The sequence below is a fragment of the Onychostruthus taczanowskii genome, unplaced genomic scaffold, assembly GCF_017590055.1.
Source record: "Onychostruthus taczanowskii isolate IOZ18803 unplaced genomic scaffold, ASM1759005v1 scaffold84, whole genome shotgun sequence".
In the NCBI taxonomy this organism is placed as follows: domain Eukaryota; kingdom Metazoa; phylum Chordata; class Aves; order Passeriformes; family Passeridae; genus Onychostruthus; species Onychostruthus taczanowskii.
Genome location: NW_024506332.1, coordinates 3250149 through 3270915, shown reverse-complemented (window position 1 = coordinate 3270915; position 20767 = coordinate 3250149). Strand labels below are relative to the sequence as shown.

The window sequence follows — 20767 nt, the reverse complement described above, 5'->3', positions numbered from 1 at the left end:
TGGCTAGGACTAATTTAAGAACAAAGCACTATATATATATATATATATATATGTATTTATTTTTTGTATTGCTTTATGCTTTACTGTTAAATATCTAGATATATACTATATATAATATAAATATAAATAATAAAATGAATTAAATATATATTAAATATATATTATATAGATAATATAGAAAAATAATATATAGATAAATATATAAATAAATATATATTTCCCAAATATTCCTTAATAGTTCTTAAATATATATTTCTATTTCTTAATAATCATCTATATATATAGATATATATAGGTTATGTGTATATATGTATATATACATGTATAAATATGTATATATAAAAATATATATATATACATATATAGAGATATGTATATATACATATCTATATATATAGGTGATGATTAGGAAAATCATGATTAAGAAAAGCAACCCAGAAGTCAATTTAAACCATTAACAAAACTCCTTACGCGGCCGTGTCGCTCGCGGCGCACGAGAAGCGCCCGCCCCGGCCGGGGCTGAGGCGCCGCCACCGCTCCGGCCGCAGCTCCGCTCCGGCCCCATGAGGCGGTGGAGCGGCCATGGGCTCGCTGGGCAGCCGCGTGCTGCGGCGGAAGGCCGGGCTCCCGCGGGGCGAGGCGGCGGCCGCGGGCAAGGGCGGCAAGAGGAAGCGCGGCGGGACCGAGGGAACCGGGGACAGCGACAGCGACGGCGAGGCCGAGCGGGAGGAGCGGCTCTTGCACCTCCGCGGCCGCAGGTCTGAGGGACGGGCGCTGCGGAAGCTGCAGGGCCGGGCTGAGCGGGGCCGGGGGGATGCGGGGCCGGGCCGGGGCGCAGCCCCCAGGGAACAGCGCAGGGCCCGGCCCGGCCTCCCCTCGGTGCCGTGCGGGCAGCAGCGGGGGCTGCAGGGCAGAGGAGCCGGGCTGAGGCCGCATGGGGCTGCCCGGCTCGGCGGTGGCTCGGGGCCGCTCGGGAAAGGCCCCGGCGGCAGCGGCGGGCACGGGGCAGCGGTGCCGGCACGGGGGAACACGGCTGCCGGGCCGGGCCGGGCCGGGCCGGGCAGGAACAACCCCCATCAGCGACTGTTGATGCTGTAACGGATCTCAAGGGGTGTGTCTCACTGTTGTTTTGTTTTTACTAGGAAAAAATTGAAAAGCACGTCGAAGTATATTTATCAGACACTGTTTTTGAATGGGGAGAACAGTGATATCAAAATTTGTGCTTTGGGAGAGGAGTGGAACTTGCACAAGATTTATTTGTGTCAGGTAAGTGGTTCCTTTCTAACTCCCAGTAGGAACTGTGTTTTTAATAAAAGGATGTCTGAGAACTCTGAAGTATGACTGGAGATCTTCCTTTTTTTTTTTTTTCTCTTCCACTTTATATTTAGGATTTTAACTCTTTTTGTTAACCAGCTCCTGTTAGCAACAAGAGTTCCTGTTGGGAAGCAGAGCTGTAGGTTCATATTTGAAAAAGTTTTTGCTTCTCATACTGCTTAATTATTTTGTTTAATTTATTTTATTCCTAATCTTGGTGCATTGTCTGTGAAAACAGTCGTGACAGTTGTCTTTCATGTCCTGAGAACATGTTCTTGTTTGCTGAACAAGTGGCTGAGAGACTCCTGTGATGTGAATGTTCTTGCAGTACAAAGGAGGGATTCCAGAAGGGATTTGTGGTGCCCCAGCCCAGTTTTACTGTCCCCTGGACTTGTGTGCAGGGACCTGCAGGGAAATTGCTGCTGCTGGGTCTCTGCAGGTGTTAGGTGATTGTTACCAGCCTTCATAAAAGGATTCCTTGCAGCATCCCTGCTGCTGCAGGAGGAGGGTTTTCTCAGGAGCTCTGAAAAGGAATAAACCCTAGTGCATAGCCCAAAAGGATGCTGTTTCCACAAACATTTCCTGTTGGGCTTGTGTTGAGCTGGAGTCCTTTGTGTCTGTGTTGTGGGGGTGCAGAGGTGCTGGTGGCTTCGCTGTCTGTGCTGTGTCACTCCTGCTGTGGGAGGAGCCCTGGCTGTGCCCTGAAACACCAAATTCTCTTGTGCCCGTGTCTTTCAGGGGTTCTGGCCTTGGCAGGGTTGGTGTGAAGCCCTCAGGTGCTGTACCTGGACAGGAGGGCCCTTGTGTGTCAGCTGCAGTGGAGCAGAGCAGGGGTGTGACACGGTGGCACTGGGGGTGCTCCACACATGGCTGTAGTTTCTCTGGTGCAACAAGTGACAGGAAGAGCCCATTCTGGGTTTTTTTGTGGCTGTTGCTGTGTCAGTGCCCGAATTCCAGAGCAGCTTCAGCAATTACTTGTGTGGTCCCAGCAAGAGGAGTGTTCCATTGCTTTCTTGTAGGAAAGAGCCGTTTCTTTTTGGAGTGTGAGAACCTGTAACAAGCATAAACTGAAGGCAGAGCAGTGACACTGAGGGGCTGTGGGGTGTGTGACAGCAGCAGTGACACTGAGGGACTGTGGGGTGTGTGACAGGAGCAGTGACACTGAGGGGCTGTGGGGTGTGTGACAGGAGCAGTGACACTGAGGGGCTGTGGGGTGTGTGACAGCAGCAGTGACACTGAGGGGCTGTGGGGTGTGTGACAGCAGCAGTGACCCTGAGGGGCTGTGGGGTGTGTGACAGCAGCAGTGACACTGAGGGACCATGGGGTGTGTGACAGCAGCAGTGACACTGAGGGACCATGGGGTGTGTGACAGCAGCAGTGACACTGAGGGACCATGGGGTGTGTGACAGCAGCAGTGACACTGAGGGACCATGGGGTGTGTGACAGCAGCAGGGCTGGCAGGCACAGCTCCCACTGCCACTCTGCACCCCGGGGAGGGGGACAGGCAGCCTGGGTGGTGCAGGGTGGGCACAGCACTGCTGCTACAGGCTGCTGTTGTTTTCTGTCACTGTGGCTCTGTGGTTGCTACATCTGCTATTGGTGAAGCTGTTCCTGAGGCCTTAGCACGGGTTGCTGACTGAAATTGGGTGTGCAATCCCTTCTGTGGGTGCAGCTGTTTAGAGGGGTTGAAAGTTGTGACTTGTCTGTAGAGGCCTTGTAGCAGCAGTGGTTTTGGGACATGAGCTTTGGGAGGAGTTGACCATTCTCCTCAGGCAGGTTCTGTTCCAGGGCACACTCCTGCATTGCAGTTGTGTTACTGTAGGTAAAATGGTGTTGGAGGTTAGGAATAACTCCATGTAAATGACTCTTAATGCCACTGTGTGCCCCCAGGCAGACTCAGCCTGGCTGTTTCTGCTCCCCTGCTCTCTCCAGGCACAAGTTCCATGAAGGACATGGAGCCTCAAGTTCCAGGAAGGACAGTCAGGTGCTGGTCACAGCAGCTCTGAAAAATGGGGCATTTCTTTCTCATGATGCTGTTACAAAAATGATAAATCCTTATGGAACTGGGGAGGTGATCTCTGTGGCAAAGCTGAGGCAGCCTCGTGAGGAGGACAAAGATGAGTGAGGCCCTGGGTTTGATAGGAACATGTTGTGGGTGTCAGAGTTAGGGATATGCCAGGGGTACAGAAATACTGACCTGATCAAATGAAATCAAAATTGGGGTTTGTGTAATTTGCTGCCCTGAGCTGAAATGCTGAGGGAAGAGGTCAGGGAATGCAGTGCTGTACAAATAGACTTTATTTTTTTGATCTCTCAGGTAAACTTCATTGATAGCATCTCATAATGGGCACATCTGCTGCTGGGAAGGAAAATCAGGAACCCTAGTAGAGCATTATCTTTCCCTTCCTTTGGATGGAAACCTCAAATTCTAGTTTTATGTGCTTTTCACTTAATAATAAAAGGTATATTGCCGTAAATGGTGTGTGTGTCTGTGTCCTTGGTATGAGGCTACAGCCTTGTACAGTAATTTGCATGTCTTGCATGCCTTTTTTTTTTTTTTCCCACCCCTAACTGGCATTCCCTAATGCCTGCAGGATTTGTTGTTTGCTAGTAACCTTAAGCACTTAGTTTTTGGACTAATTCTGTCCCCACTGGTGATGTGGTTTGTGGGAAAAAGAGCTTGTGTAGCTTTTCTGACCTTTTCAAACTCTTTCCTTACTCTGGTTACACACACATAGCCCCAACTTTCCTGTAGGCATTTTGAGTGTCAGAAACAGCAGCTACAGTCAGCCCCTCGAGTCTGTCAGAATGTTTTAGCTTGTGAAAGCTCCCTTAATATATTTTGTTCTGCACAAAGGTAAATATTAACTGTGTTTGGTTCCACGTGCTGCTTTTGGCAGTTCTAAGTGGGATGAAATCTCTTAGTTGAGTTCTTTTTCTCTCTTCCTTCATACAGTCAGGCTACTTTTCCAGTATGTTCAGTGGCTCTTGGAAAGAATCCAGCATGAATGTCATAGAGCTGGAGATTCCTGATCAAAATATTGATGTAGAAGGTAAGTGAGAGCCTTTTCTTTTAACAAAACCCTGAAGGGAGAGGTTAATTTAAACCTGGTGATGTGCAGAGAAGGCTCATGAGGTTCAGCTTCTCTTTGTGCAGTTTTTCAGCTCTCAGGGGTGCTGAAGAGTTTGTTTAAATCCTGGGAGCTCAATAATGGATTAGTTACTGCCCCATGTTGTGTTTTCTGTCTGGTCAGTTGCTCTAGGTGAGGAGCCAGCACTGACATTTTAGAGAAGGTGTGCAGTGATGGGCTTTGGTTGTGTTTAGGGACTTTTCATGCCCCATTCTCTCTGTAGTGTCTGGTTGTGTTTAGGGACTCCTCATGCCCCATTCTCTCTGTAGTGTCTGGTTGTGTTTAAGGACTCCTCATGCCCCGTGCTCTCTGTAGTGTCTGGTTGTGTTTAAGGACTCCTCATGCCCCATGCTCTCTGTAGTGTGTGGTTGTGTTTAAGGACTCCTCATGCCCTGAGCTCTCTGTAGTGTCTGGTTGTGTTTAAGGACTCCTCATGCCCCGAGGTCTCTGTAGTGTCTGGTTATGTTTAAGGACTCCTCATGCCCCAAGCTCTCTGTAGTGTGTGGTTGTGTTTAAGGACTCCTCATGCCCTGAGCTCTCTGTAGTGTCTGGTTATGTTTAAGGACTCCTCATGCCCCATTCTCTCTGTAGTGTCTGGTTGTATTTAGGGACTCCTCATGCCCCATTCTCTCTGTAGTCTCTGGTTGTGTTTAAGGACTCCTCATGCCCCAAGCTCTCTGTAGTGTCTGGTTGTGTTTAGGGACTCCTCATGCCCCATTCTCTCTGTAGTGTCTGGCTGTGTTTAGGGACTCCTCATGCCCCGAGCTCTCTGTAGTGTCTCCTCTGACTCCTGTTCCCTCTGCAGCCCTGCAGGTGGCTTTTGGCTCTCTCTACAGAGACGATGTGCTGATCAACCCCAGCCGCGTGGTGGCCCTGCTGGCAGCAGCCTGCATGCTGCAGCTGGTAAGTCAGAAACAGTGCCATTCCTTCTGTCTTTACCTGAAAGAAACACAGCAGTGTAGGGTATCCTCGCCCACGAGGCCTTTTTCACCCAGAGGAGTGAATCAGAATGAATCAGCTTTTCAGGCTAGCTGGGGAAAAAAGCCAAACACAAAGCAGTGAGTTTATTGAACAATGCTGTGACTAAGATTGAGGTGTGAGATTAAGTGATTTGTGAGTGATATCTAAAAGTAGATTAAGTAGGTTTTGGAGCTTGCTTGCTCTACCCTGGAGGCATTCAGAGCTCTTTTCATTCACAGGAAATATTCTTAAGGAACATCTGTCTTTCTGAGGAATGATGGTTTAAATGGTTTGAACAATGCAGCACCAGTCACTGCAGCCTGTGGGACTTGGGGGATGGCTCAGGCATGAAAATCTGTATGAACAGCACAGTGTCTGACATTTTCTGTTGGGAAGTGAACACTCAGAATGTCTGTGTGTTTTTTCCTCCCTGCAGGATGGCTTAATCCAGCAATGTGGTGAAACAATGAAGGAAACCATCACTGCCCAAACTGTGTGTGGTTATTACAATTCTGCAGGGACATATGGGCTGGACTCTGTGAAGAAAAAGTAAGAATTACTGTCTGCAAGCTGCTTTGGACATTGGCAATGAACAGTGAATTTACACAGTACTTATATAATGACCAGGTTAATTGTTTTAATATGTATTTAGAACAGAATCTTAGAACATCAAGGTTGGAAGAGACCTGTAAGATCATCCAGTCCAACCATGCACCCAGCACTACCACTGAAACCACTAAACCACATAATCCAGAGCCAAATTCACACCTCCAGGGTGGAGGTGTGACTCTGTTCTAATGCCTGACCACCCAAACAGGGAACAAAAAATCAAGTACCTAATCTGAATGGATTGAGTCTGTCCAGATCTTTCTGCAGAACCCTTCTGCCCTCCAGCAGATCCACAATCCCACCCAGCTTAGTGTTGTCTGCAAATTTACTGAGGGAGCAGCTGTGGCAGGAATGTTGACACAGAGAAGAAACAAGCAGAGGTCCTAACTCCTTGCTTTCCATGCAGGTGCCTTGAGTGGCTCTTGAACAATCTGATGACTCACCAGAGTGTTGGACTCTTCAAGGAACTCAGGTACTGGGGCTGCACTTCCCTTGCAGGGATGAAGGACAGTCCCTGTCCAAGTCTAGAGCCCACTGCAGATCACTTTCTGGGCTTTTGCTGATTGCTTGTTCCCTACCTCCCCTTCTCCTTTTTATCTTTCCTTTCTCACTGACCTGTTAAAATTGATTTTTCCAGCATAAACCTCATGAAGCAGCTGATCAGCTCCTCCAACCTGTTTGTGCTGCAGGTGGAGATGGATGTGTACACTGCTCTCAAAAAGGTACTTGCCTGGGGCTCAGTGCAGTGGAACCTTTGTGGGGTTGACTGGAAGTATTTAATGGAGCAGCAGAACTTTTATAGAAATTAGTGCACTGTGGAAATGCCTCCTGTTAGCATGCAGATTTCTTACCTGAGACTTCAGCTGACTCACTAGAATTTATTTGTTTTGCCCAGTGGATGTTCCTTCAGCTCGTGCCTTCTTGGAATGGGTCTTTCAAGCAGGTGTTGAGTGAAGCTGATGCCTGGTTTGCTGAGCGCAGGAGAGGTAGGAGGAGCTGGCCAGCCCTTGGTTTGGGGTTTGAACATGAGTAATTTCTCAATTTTAATGGCAAAAGCCATTAAATAACCCTAATAAAAAAAAAAAATAAAAGCCATTAAACACCCGTAACAACTTTCTCTAACCAATAAGTAAAAACTGCAGTATAAACAGGTTCTGGAAAAGCTTTAGGGAGGCAAACCATAGTGTGGCTGCTGTGTTGCAGAGTTTGGGGGCGACGTTGCCTTCCTGGAGTCGGCGCAGGGCAGCGCCTTCGTGCCCGTGTTCACACACCTGAGGCTGCAGTACATCATCAGTGACCTGGCCTCAGCCAGGATCGTGGAGAGGGATGCCCTGCTGCCCTCAGGTGAGTGAGGGAGGGAGTGCTGGGCACAGCTGAGCACTCACATCCGCTCCTGCCTTCAGTTTCTCCACGCCAGGAGAGACAGGGAGGAGCTGGGCATGTTCCAGGAGGGACAGAGCTGGGAAGGGCCTGGAGCATGAGTGTGGTGAGGAGCAGCTGAGGGAGCCACAGAAAAGGAGGCTCAGGGGGAACCTTCTCACTCTCCACAGCTCCTGACAGGAGGGGGCAGCCAGGGGGGTCAGGCTGTGCTCCCAGGGAACAAAAGCAATGGTCTGAGGGGAGGTTCAGGTTGGATATTGGGAAAATTCATTCTGTCATGGAAAGGGTTGCCCAGCTCTGGCACAGCTACCCAGGGCAGGGTATGAAGTAAATATAATCCATCTCACTTCAGAGTGACACTGGTACAGGCTATAGGCAAAGTGCAAAGGTCATTATAAAAAATAACATTTAAAATAACTATTTAAATCCTTAATGGTGACACAGGAGAGCAGTGGATTTGTATCCCTGTGAAGTGGCTTTGTCAGCATGTCAATAAGGTGCAAACCAGAAGTTTTCTGGAGCTCCACTTGATTTCCTTCTCCTCCTGTCTGCTGTTAGCACTTGCAGTGTGATGGGCAGCCTTTTCAGAGTGCTCTTTGGTGGGCAAATTTTATGCCTGTTCTCAAACCCTGAAGCCTTCACCCATGTCTGGCAGAGGAAGAATTGTTCTGAGATTGTTGCATCTTTGAGGCTGATCTCCTTGTGCTCATTGAAAAAGAGCGAAATTTGGGCACAGCTCACAGGTGTTGGCTCTGCAGGGAGGCAGTCCCTGAGCCACGAGGAGCACTGTGCTGGCTGGGTGGCACTGTGGTGACAGGAAAAGGGGACATAGGGGGCTGGGTGGCACTGTGGTGACAGGGACAGGGGACACAGGGCAGGGACAGGGGACACAGGGCAGGGACAGGGGACACAGGGCAGGGACAGGGGACACAGGGCAGGGACAGGGGACACAGGGCAGGGACAGGGGACACAGGGCAGGGACAGGGGACACAGGGCAGGGACAGGGGACACAGGGCAGGGACAGGGGACACAGGGCAGGGACAGGGGACACAGGGCAGGGACAGGGGACACAGGGCAGGGACAGGGGACACAGGGCAGGGACAGGGGACACAGGACAGCTGGGGGGCACTGTGGGGCAGAGAAAGGGGACACAGGCCCCCTGGGTGGCACTGTGGTGCAGAGAAAGGGGACACAGGGAGGCAGGAAAGGGGACACAGGACAGCTGGGTGGCACTGTGGGGCAGGGACAGGGGATACAGAGCATGTAGTGACAGGGAAAGGGGACACAGGACACTGTTGTGCAAGGAAAGGGGACACAGGCAACTGGCTGGGTGGCACTGTGGTGCAGCGACAGGGGACACAGGGCAGGGACAGGGGACACAGGACAGCTGGGTGGCACTGTGGTGCAGCGACAGGGGACACAGGGCAGGGACAGGGGACACAGGACAGCTGGGTGGCACTGTGGTGCAGCGACAGGGGACACAGGGCAGGGACAGGGGACACAGGACAGCTGGGTGGCACTGTGGTGCAGCGACAGGGGACACAGGGCAGGGACAGGGGACACAGGACAGCTGGGTGGCACTGTGGTGCAGCGACAGGGGACACAGGGCAGGGACAGGGGACACAGGACAGCTGGGTGGCACTGTGGTGCAGCGACAGGGGACACAGGGCAGGGACAGGGGACACAGGACAGCTGGGTGGCACTGTGGTGCAGCGACAGGGGACACAGGGCAGGGACAGGGGACACAGGACAGCTGGGTGGCACTGTGGTGCAGCGACAGGGGACACAGGGCAGGGACAGGGGACACAGGACAGCTGGGTGGCACTGTGGTGCAGCGACAGGGGACACAGGGCAGGGACAGGGGACACAGGACAGCTGGGTGGCACTGTGGTGCAGCGACAGGGGACACAGGGCAGGGACAGGGGACACAGGACAGCTGGGTGGCACTGTGGTGCAGCGACAGGGGACACAGGGCAGGGACAGGGGACACAGGACAGCTGGGTGGCACTGTGGTGCAGCGACAGGGGACACAGGGCAGGGACAGGGGACACAGGACAGCTGGGTGGCACTGTGGTGCAGCGACAGGGGACACAGGGCAGGGACAGGGGACACAGGACAGCTGGGTGGCACTGTGGTGCAGCGACAGGGGACACAGGGCAGGGACAGGGGACACAGGACAGCTGGGTGGCACTGTGGTGCAGCGACAGGGGACACAGGGCAGGGACAGGGGACACAGGACAGCTGGGTGGCACTGTGGTGCAGCGACAGGGGACACAGGGCAGGGACAGGGGACACAGGACAGCTGGGTGGCACTGTGGTGCAGCGACAGGGGACACAGGGCAGGGACAGGGGACACAGGACAGCTGGGTGGCACTGTGGTGCAGCGACAGGGGACACAGGGCAGGGACAGGGGACACAGGACAGCTGGGTGGCACTGTGGTGCAGCGACAGGGGACACAGGGCAGGGACAGGGGACACAGGACAGCTGGGTGGCACTGTGGTGCAGCGACAGGGGACACAGGGCAGGGACAGGGGACACAGGACAGCTGGGTGGCACTGTGGTGCAGCGACAGGGGACACAGGGCAGGGACAGGGGACACAGGACAGCTGGGTGGCACTGTGGTGCAGCGACAGGGGACACAGGGCAGGGACAGGGGACACAGGACAGCTGGGTGGCACTGTGGTGCAGCGACAGGGGACACAGGGCAGGGACAGGGGACACAGGACAGCTGGGTGGCACTGTGGTGCAGCGACAGGGGACACAGGGCAGGGACAGGGGACACAGGACAGCTGGGTGGCACTGTGGTGCAGCGACAGGGGACACAGGGCAGGGACAGGGGACACAGGACAGCTGGGTGGCACTGTGGTGCAGCGACAGGGGACACAGGGCAGGGACAGGGGACACAGGACAGCTGGGTGGCACTGTGGTGCAGCGACAGGGGACACAGGGCAGGGACAGGGGACACAGGACAGCTGGGTGGCACTGTGGTGCAGCGACAGGGGACACAGGGCAGGGACAGGGGACACAGGACAGCTGGGTGGCACTGTGGTGCAGCGACAGGGGACACAGGGCAGGGACAGGGGACACAGGACAGCTGGGTGGCACTGTGGTGCAGCGACAGGGGACACAGGGCAGGGAAAGGGGACACATGCTGCATGCAGGAGGATCTTTGTGCTGGGGAGTGCTGTCAGAGTTGGGTACTTGCCTGCCCCTCTAATCTGTTCGTGCCAGGGTGCAGCCAGAGCTGTGTTAAGATCAGAACTTTTGCTCTTCATTTACAAGGAGGTTGAGATAAATCCTGGGCTGCACTTTGGAGCAGGCTGTTGGCTGCCAGCATTCAGTATTTGAGGGGATGCTCTCTACCTGAGAGGCTGCAGACAGGGCCTTTGCTGGGTAGTTTTGTGTTCTGCTGGAAGATTATTCTAGGTGAAATTGTTCTTGAGGAGGTAGAGAAGCAAATCACAAAGTCACTATTGAAAGTAGTACTGTGATTTTTTATTTGTTTATATATTTTTATACTCTGTCCTGGAGGTGAGAACTGAAATTCTGTGTCAGGAGTTCACAGCAGTCTGATCTTTGTGCAGAAAAGGTGCAAGAGACAGGAATACATAATGTGTCTGTGTGAGCATAGTGTTTGTTGTTCTGTTTTATTGGTGGCTTGTGAACATTTCCTCAGCTGTGCTTTCCCTCTTCATAAATCAGCAGATGAGCTGCAGCTGAAATGTGAGATAGGAAATAGATACACAAATAGAGAAGATGCTCTCCCTCCTGATATTTCTTCCTTCCCTTCTAGCACATCCATTCTCTGCTCCTTGCCTGTTTCCTTAATTCATTTTTTATTTTCAGTTGTACTTTGGTTGATGCCCAGTTTGCTCCTATCACATCTGTACTTTCACTGTAGAGTCAGTGGGACAAAGGCTGGTTTTCAGTCTTCCATCCATGATCTGGCCTCTCCTCCCTTCTGTCACATTCACCAGCTTCCTGGGTTGTTTTTGGTCACATTGGCTCTCCCTGTTCTCTCACCCAGCCCATTTCCCAGAGGTGGTTCTCATTTCTGACCTTGCCCCCTTGCCCCATTTGTTATCTTGACTAAGAACTTCTTACACCCCGTGATTTTGGGATCCCTTTTGTGTAACTGCCTGACAAATTACTGAGTTTTGTTCTGTTCTATCTCTTGGTTGCAACATTAAATTAACACAGCCAATAAAATCTTTGTGTGTTTTCCAAGGAAGACATGATTTATGTTTATTCTTAGCAGGGTACAACTTCTGTTTGTTTTACCATATTTGTGCTAAGTCACTGTTTTCTTTTATCCCTTGATTGTGTTTTCTTCTTCTTTGACTTACATAGAGCTCCCCTGGGCATTCAGAACACAGCACCTTCTCCCCAGAGCTTGTTAACAAGCTCCTTGGCTGAGCAGAGCTGTGTGTGCTGAGAAAACCTGTGGAGTTGCATCACTTGTGGCAGCAGTGGGTGTTTGAGGAGGTGAACATAGTCTGGGGTGACTGCCTGTTAGCTGTGGATGTTTATCCTTCCCCTGTGCTTGGGGCAGTTTGGAGGAGCTGGAGGACACAGGGAGTACCAGGGGGTGGGTTGCATAGTCCAGTTCATAAGTGTAACTTCATTATTTCTATGTAATTTTGTTTCTCTATTTAGAATGTATATGACCATCCCCGTTCCCAGCTCCAAAGACAACACCAAGATTATTTTATTTTTTTTTAATTTTAGAATGGCTGTCCTCTGTTTACAAACAGCAGTGGTTTGCCATGCTCAGAGCAGAACAAGACAATGATATTGGGTAGGTATATTACAGGCTTTATTTCTCTCTTAAATTAGAAACCTTCCTCTCATAGAAATTCTGACATGAATTATTTTGGAGTTTACATTAAAAGGAGGGGGGAAGCATTATCTCTGTGGAGCTCTCAGTTCCCCTGGGCTGGCTGGTCTTCCCATCCCTCAGCCAGCAGAACTCTGGAAAACTGGTCTGGTGGGACCAGGGGGAAATGCTGGGTGGGGGACACGAATTCTGTATTTTCCTTCATGTGGTCACTAACACTTCACCTGGAAATCTGTGTTGAGGCTGTGAAAGGGTGATTTCTGAGCCTTCATTTGAAGGATGCTTTGGCCATCAGACTGTTCCTTCTGCTTGCTCTTGGCCATGCTCCAGTGAGCCAGGTCCTGGATTTAACACCAAAACTGTGGCAAAATGTAGCTGAGGGAGTTGATCCTGCCTTTGTCTTCTCTGCTGGCTCCTAGAGTGCTTTGAGGTGAAAAAATGCCAAGTCAGGCAGCTGCAGAATGCCTGTTACCTCCCCAAAGCCAGCAGGCTGACTTGCTCCTTTGTCCTGTCACCCAGCGGGTGGCACTGTGGACAGAGACGTGTTGGGTTGTAACAGGAGCTTCAAAAAAGCCCCAAACTCTGGGCTGAAGCATAGCCAAGATCTTTAGGAAGTTGTTCTCACAGGCAGCAGTCCTTTAGGAAGTGAGGTGCAGAATTGAGGCTCTCACATTCAGTTCCTGCAGGTGAATTTTGGGTGCCTGTGGCCTGTTTTGATGCTGCTCTCCTGGGAAGGCTTTTGCAATGCTGCTGTGGCTGTGTCTGAGAGCAGACAGTGTCACCTCCTGGCTCATGGGAAACAGGCTTCATAGGGAAGTGAGTCCCCAGAATTCTGAGATAAGATGCAGTATTTGCTAATTTTGATGTGTTTTGGTAGTTCAGTGCAGTGGGAGCATTTCAATTCTCAGCCACTGGATGGATACACATGCTTCTGCAAAAGGGAGTGCCCACAGAGCTGCAGTGAGGATCATCCAGCTTGGAAAAGAGCAATTTTAAAATTCAGCTACAGCTGAGGACTTCAACAGCTCTTGGAATGGGCAGAGTATTTTTCCACATTTTTCTTGCCTGTCTAGTTTTCTCTTTTGCAGTATGGGTTGATTATTTCCTTTAAGATGGTGAAAAGCAAAGGTCTCAGCCTCAGAAGGGCACACATGCAGCTGTTCCTTTGTGTTAGTGCAAATGTTTTGGCCATTTGACCAACGTGTAGCTGCAGGAAAAGAATTCAGGTTTTATAAGCCCATCGTTTATCCAGCCCTGCTGCTCTTCCTCTCACACCTACTGCCCGTGTCAGCATCAAACACATGTTTTCCCTCAGGGGTGAGGAGGCAGACTTAAGAATCAGAGCAAGACATGAATCTGACTCCTCTGAGCTGAAGTGAGGCTCCATTTCCATCTCCCACCTGGTGCAGGGTATAATTGCACCTGCTTCTTCTAGCACTGCCAGCATGGAAATGGCACTGCTTGGAAACGTGTGATGTGGTTTGTCATGGTGGCTTTATAGAGAGGAGAAGAAAGTGCTTCCCTTCTGCTTTGAGTTTGCATTTAAAAGGGTTAAACATCTTATTCACTCTTCAGAATTGGAGAATTTTTTAGTGTTAGCAGTGGAGTTTGTGGCTTTGAACTGTAGCTGCTCAGGGTTTACTTGTGTTAAAGTGGATCACTTTTTTTTTAAATTAAACATGTGTTTTGTGGCAGAAGCCAGACAGATCTTTCAAGTCTGGGACTGGAATCACTTCTGCTCTTAGCAGTCTCTTTGGCAGTGTGTAAGAAGGAAGCAGAATGACTCCACTGTTCACTGTGTGGCAGCTGGTGGAAGTGGTTCAAGCTGAAGTTCTGCATTGTCTGAGGCTGCTCGAGGGATGGAGAGGGGAATGTTAATGTCAGTCTGAGCATTATGGACTAATGTTTGTGAAATTTGTCACTAATTAAACAGAAATAAATCCTTTATCACCATTACTGCATTTAGGTCAGCCACAGAACCAGTTCAGCTGGAAGATGTGGAAAAGCACACGGGAGGTTCCTGGGTGAATTTGTTGAAGTGTGATGAGTTGTATGCATAACCTGTTCTTTGAACACTTCACCTCCCAGGATTGGTTTTTACAGAAGCAAGAGGAGATACCTGGGCTGAGTTTATAAAAGATTTAGCTGTGAGGAGCAGTAGGAGGAGAGCAGAGGCTGCATCTCTTCTGGCTTGGAGGGCACTGCTGGCCCTTGTGGCTTTGCAGTTGAGCCTGTGAGGGTTGATGTCACTGGGATTAATAAAGTTCACTGCCAGCCCTCAGCCTGGTGTAACTTGGACACTTCCTGGCAGTGGGTGTTGGGTTGATGCTGTCATGGAGTGTGAAGCAAAGTGAGTAACACTCTTGTGGAAAATCAGGGCTGATCTCACTCGTGCTGGCTCTGCAAGGCTGTTCTACGTGCTGGGTGAGGGGAGCTGATCTTGGTGTGGGGTGACACAGCCAAGGGCTCTGGGTCTCAGGAGCTCTGAGAGGCCCTGGCACTTCTTGAGCACTGAGGGGAAGTGGGGTTTTTTATGAGCACGGAGGGGAAGTGGGTTTTTTTTCAGTCAAGTTGCATAACCAGCCCCTTGAGAAACCTCTCACTGTCTCGTGGCTGCTGCTTCATAGCACTGCTGTTGTGCAGAGCCCTGCAGCTGTGCCCCAGCACTTGTCTCTGGTTGTGTCTAAGAAGTCAGCCTGCTGTGTTTAAAAAACATTTGGGTTTTTACAAGGCTGGGAGAATGTAGTTCATTGCAACAGCTATTATTTTGTTATCTGGAAAAGTTCTTCTGTAGAAGTCCTGCCTAACTGAGGTGTCACAGCCTGGTTTATATTGCAGTTTTGTAGTTTAGGTGGATGTTTATGGGACAGTTTGGGATGGAAGAGGCTCTGGGAGCTCATCCAGTCATGCCTCTGCTCAAAGAAGGGTCAGTTGTTGGTCCCTTCCAGCTCAGGGTATTCCATCATTGTGTGGTCAGACAAGTTTACTCCAGTCCGTTCATCTTCCCCACATTAAGGTATCACACAAAGCTGTTGAATTCTCCTTAAAGATGCTGGTTTGGGGTTTTTTTCAGGCCTCAAGAAATCAATAAGGAGGAACTGGAAGGAAACAGCATGAGGTGTGGTCGCAAACTGGCCAAGGATGGTGATGTAAGTGTGGCACGTGGCAAACTGCAGGGCTGGCATGGCTGAGACAAGTCAGGCATTTCCAAATCTTTTAGGTCCTCATTGTCAAACTGCATCCAGAAGATGTCATGGAGAAAGATACCATTTTTTTCTCCCCAGAGAGATGGAAGCCACGTCTCTGCAAGGAGCAAGGAGCTGGTGTTTTATTGTGCTCTTGTGCTGTGAGACTGGGAAAGCTGTTAGTCCAGGCAGTTAGACAGAGCTCTGATCACTGGTGTCTTATTAGCTGGAGAAGGAAGTTCTCTAGCTAAAATGTGTAACATTCAGAGCCAGGGCCCCTCGGTGTCTTTAGGTAAGAGGTCTTGTGAAATGAACCAAGAACATGAATTTTTCCCGTTGCAGTCACGTAACCCGAGGCGTTCTCTGGGCATGGCTGGGGCTCACAGACCAGCCCCATTAGCCAGTGCTGAGTATCTGATACCTATCCTTGTGGCCTGTGTTCTGCCTGTCTGGGAGGCAGCTGACACTCAGCTGCTGTCACACAGCCCCCTGCAGTGTCCAGTTGTCCCCAGTGAGTTCTCTGTCCCAGACAGAGATCCCTGAACCCCCCGGTGCAGCTCAGACCCCCCGGCGCTGGCGTGGCACTCCCGCTGCGTGTCACAGCCCATCCTCAGGCTGTGTGCCCTCTGTGTGTGTCCCCCCTGTGTGTTGTCCCCTCTGTCCTGCAGTACTGCTGGCGTTGGACTGGCTTTAACTTCGGCCTGGACCTGCTGGTGACCTACACCAACCGCTACATCATCTTCAAGCGCAACACTCTGAACCAGCCGTGGAGCGGCTCCGTCAGCCTGCAGCCGCGCCGCAGCATCGCCTTCAGGTGCAGCCCAGGGGGCCCTCCCTGCTGCCAGCCCTGCTGGTTTTGTTAAAAGTGTTACCCTGCCTCCTGGGGAGGAGCTCCTCGTGCTGAAATTCAGGAGGCTGAAGTGGTCTTTGCCCCCCCCCTCTCCCCAGGTTGCGGCTGGCCTCGTTCGACTGCAGCGGGAAGGTGATTTGCAGCAGGACAACAGGTTATCAGATCCTCACCCTGGAGAAGGACCAGGTGTGTCTGTGGCCTTGAGTGCTGGAGTTCAAGGCATGAAAAAAATGCTGAGAAGTCGCCAGTGCTTTTGAAGGGGAGTTGCTGTTCCTGTTGTCGTTGCTTATGTGGAATCTCAGGCATTCCTGTTAGAGGCAGTGGGTAATTAAGCTAATTTGTGAAGTGGATCTAGAGGAGGATAGTGTGGGTTTCATGAGTGTTGATAACATGAAATTAGTTCCCATATTAGTGAAATGAGTGCCTGTGGTGCTGCTGTCTGCTGCCAGTGTCATGTTCAGCTGCTCATCAGCATCACCCTCTGTATAATCTGGCCATCAGACTCCTCATTTAGAGGCAAATTCAGAATGTGAAGACTCTCATAAACTGAGGAGTTAAAAGAATGTCTGCATGTTGTTTAAGGGTTAGATTTATTACTCTAGTAAATGAATTGAAAAAAGCCCCAGAGAGGACAGGAGTTTTCTTAAGCAAGTGCCCTTTTCCACCCATTGCTGACAGCAGGATTTAGTGAGGCATATATGGGACTTGTTAATCAAGTTTCTCAAATCCCAGCCAGCAGTGATATAAAGGTGGTGAGAACACAGAAAACCTTTCCTTGTCAGTGCCATCCTTACTGGAGGGTGAAGTTTCAGTTTTGAAGTTTCAGTTGTTTTGCATCCTCACGAGGCTGAAGTTTCAATTTTGCTTCCCCAAAACCAGTTCCTAGAGTGGAACCAAAAAATTCCTACCCACAAACTGAAGTTTGCTTTCTCTTGTGGAATGCCTGGTTGGTGAAATCTCCCAAATCTGAAAATGATCCCTTTCTCCTCAGCATGTTGGAGGGGAAATTTGCTCCAGCATTTCCTGTGGCTGTCCCCTGTGCTGCAGAGGGCTGGGAGCTCTGGGGTGGGAGCTGTGGGCAGGCTGAGAATGTGTCAGAGTTACAGACTTGAGGTGAAGGAGAGCTGCCTTTGCTTTATTTTTACATCCTGATTTTAGTCTGTAGCCATTAAGATGTGCAGAGTGAGTGCTGTGTCAGTGCTGTGCTTTCTGGTCCCCCTCACCACACAAATGTCCTGTGTGTGCTCCAGGAGCAGATCGTGATGAATTTGGACAGCAGGCTCCTGACCTTCCCCCTCTACATCTGCTGCAACTTCCTGTACACCTCCCCAGAGAAGAGGGCAGACAGCGAGGCACAGCTGGAACATCTGGAAGCCTGAGAGCTCCCTGGGGGCTGTGGCAGCCCCTCTCCCCCCTGGATGCTGCCCAGAGCTGGGACAGCCCTTGCACAGTGGCAGCAGCCCTGGCCTTAGTGCTCTCCTATGCAGCTCAGACATTAAGTAGGCCAAAACCAGCCATCCTTTTTAATTTTTTAAATTTTTATTTCTGTTCTGCATCTTCAGGCAGCAGCCATTCCGTGTTTGAGAAGTGTTGTTACACTTGGGCTTTTCTGGCTGAAAACTGAGCCAAACTGGAAATAGGGAATTTGTGTGGATCACAACTTAGGAAATTACCTGAGCACACATTGTAGGTTGTGTAGGTTTTGTTAGTGTGGGTTTTGGTTGTATTATTTGTTGGGTTTTTAAATAACTGATCTGTAAATACCAGATCCATATTTTGCTTTTTTTCCTGGTCCTTTTCTCTCAGGGCCAAATAATCTCTGTAAATGTGGCATCTCAACTTTGGTTATTTAACTGCACAGCCTTTCCCACCTGATGGGTTTAAGCTTTTTTTGCAGCTCACACACACACATTTCATTCTTGGTCTTGTTCTAACACTGCAGCCAATAATTCTCCGTCTTTTAGCAGGTTAATTTACTAATAAGGATGTTCATAAATGAATTATTTTTTCCATGTACAGCAAGTACTCCAATGTCCTCACCATTACTTGCTGCTGTCAGCAGCAGCTCTCAGCTGGAGTTCTGCTGAGTGCTGACTCTACTCACACAAACCAAATACCAGTTTTTAAACATTTTCTCTGGCTTCTTTTAGCTTTTACCTTGGGAATACCTCCCGTGTTAGCTCAGGAACTTGTGACTTTCGAGTGCCTTTTGAGTTGTATGTGTAACACCAACTTCACATCAGTTCAGCAAGGTCACAGGATCCAAAGGCAGAGCTGGGAACAAGAGATTCCTCTCCACTTGGTGTGATGGATGAGTCGTGTCATGGTACACTCTGTTCAGTCTTTGTTGGGTTTTATGTTTGTCTCTTGCAATTTTCAATTCTTACAGCAGGATTTCTTGATTCAAACTGGGAATTTTTGCCTCGTTAGCCTATTTTTTTAATGTCAGGAAAATATAAAACCATTTGTACTTTATAACAAAGGTAAAAATGTGTTGGGCAAGACAGAAAAACATGGCAACGTGTCAGTAAATGATTTCAAGTGGAATATTTGTCCATGTGTGTCCTTTCCTGCTGGGAGTAGCTTTTTGTGCTGGATTCACCCTGTGGATTCAGCACCTCGCTGTGATCTTGTGTCACAGCTTTGGCAGCAGAGAGCAGCAGCATTTTCAGCTGTTCAGCTGCCACAGCATCAAATTTACTTCCAGAACTAACTGTATTTAGATACTTAACTCTGGTTTTAATTAGAAGTACCCACTCCTCAAGATTGACTCTGTGGAAAGCAACAGGGGCAGCTGGTTAGTGGTACCTCAAATCCAGGTGGATTTTTTGCAGCACATCAAAGTGTGAGCTGTGCAGGGCTTTGCACCCCTGCCAGGGGCTGATCCCCAGGGCTCCCCCCGTGCCCACCCAGTGCCACCAGGATGTGGGGCAGGAAACTCATCTTGGTGCTTATTTCCCAGGCAACATCACCTTGGTGTTTATTTTCCAGGCAACATCCCCTTCCCTGGATCCCTGGGTGTCCCAGTGCCAGGGGCAGCCCCTTCCCAGGGGCCAGCATCCTGGATTTGGGGCAGGGGGGAGCTCAGGGGCCCAGACACACGACACTGAGCCCAGCAGTGGCTGGTGGTTGTTTTTCTCTGGTTTATTGTCACTGAGGAGCAGCAGTGGTGGCCGAGGGGAGCTGAGCAGTACAACACCACACTCAGGAGGAACGGTATGAAAAGTACAAAAATAAGGAGGCCTATATATAATATCATTGCAGTCAATTGCTAAAAATAAATATTGTAAACACGAGAGAACAACATCAGGTGAATCTACAGCACTGGTTTCTGCCAGCAGCCACACAGTCTTTGGCTTTAGCACTCCCCTGCCCACACTGAGATGCATTTTCTTTGCATTTTCCCACTGTTTTGCACCTCTCCCCTCCCATGCACTTGGACCTTTCACCCCCTTATCTCTCTAACAGCCAGATGGGTTTGGATTGCCTGATAAGGGAGAGCAGGCACCCAGTTATCTCGGGTCAAACTGCAGCTGAGCTGCTGCCAGGCCAGAGATCTGTGCCCCACTGATACCCTCGGGCCACTGAGCACCAGCTTCTCCCTGCCAGCCTTGGGCTCCAGGAAGGGAAGAGGCAAATTCTGCCTGCAAGTCTCAGTAATTTGCTGATTGTGTTTATATAGATCTACATATATTTTAAAAGCCCCATAAAATCCTGTCCAAAGTACCAAGGAGGAGAGATTTGGCAGGGAGGGAAGGGCAGAGACTCTGCTCCCTGCTGCCTGCATGGCCAGAGAACATTCCAGCAGCCCGGGAAAGCAAAGAAAATGCATCCAGATGGGAACAACCAAGCAAAACAAAACCATCCTCAACCCACAAAGCAGCACTTCTCGCTGCAGGGAAGACAAATCAGGCTGAGCAGCCTGTCTGTCTGTCCCCACAGATAATCATTTGCTCTTCCCTTCATATCAGTAATTAGGATTTAATCTTCCCTTCTTCATTTTCAACACATTCACAGAACATCCCGTGGCGACGTTTTGGCGTGAGGTTCTGCTCCCAGCTGGGCTGGACACCCAACACCTGCAGGGCTGGTTCCTCCTGGGGAGCCCAGGGAGCACAAACCCCTCCAGGGGCTCCCAAATCCCTCCAGGGGCTCCCCAAACCTGTGGCCCTGCACCCACAGGTGTCCTGCAACGCTCTGAACTGGGAGCATTCCAGGCCCTGCTTGATTCTGAGTCCAAGCAAAAGCTTTCCAGCATCAGGGGAGCCTTGGAGACCCAGGGGGGGGATCCCTCTGACCAAGCCCAGCCAAAAATCCTCCAGCAGCACCCACAAGGGTGATCCTCCTCAGCCCTGCGGAGCTGCAGCCCCTCCTTCACCCCAGGCAGGTGGGGGGACAGTGGTGACCCTGCTCCAGGCCAGGTATCTCCAATTTCCCTGCTCACATCCCCATCCTTCCCATTCTGCCCCCAGAACTGCTGTGTTCTATAAAATTTCACTC

General features: G+C 50.3%; 1 protein-coding gene across 1 annotated transcript; it reads left to right on the top strand.

Moving 5' to 3' along the window:
- Nucleotides 1–506: 506 nt before the first annotated feature.
- Nucleotides 507–18814, top strand: GMCL1 (germ cell-less 1, spermatogenesis associated). The gene is made up of 14 exons (XM_041424675.1): nucleotides 507–758; nucleotides 1143–1266; nucleotides 4271–4367; nucleotides 5251–5348; nucleotides 5842–5954; nucleotides 6421–6486; nucleotides 6652–6736; nucleotides 6910–7000; nucleotides 7218–7358; nucleotides 12124–12193; nucleotides 15306–15381; nucleotides 16086–16231; nucleotides 16366–16453; nucleotides 17518–18814. Exons 1-14 carry the CDS (start codon nucleotides 583–585, stop codon nucleotides 17644–17646), a joined length of 1500 nt encoding a protein of 499 aa, XP_041280609.1. The 5' UTR covers nucleotides 507–582; the 3' UTR covers nucleotides 17647–18814.
- Nucleotides 18815–20767: the final 1953 nt, after the last annotated feature.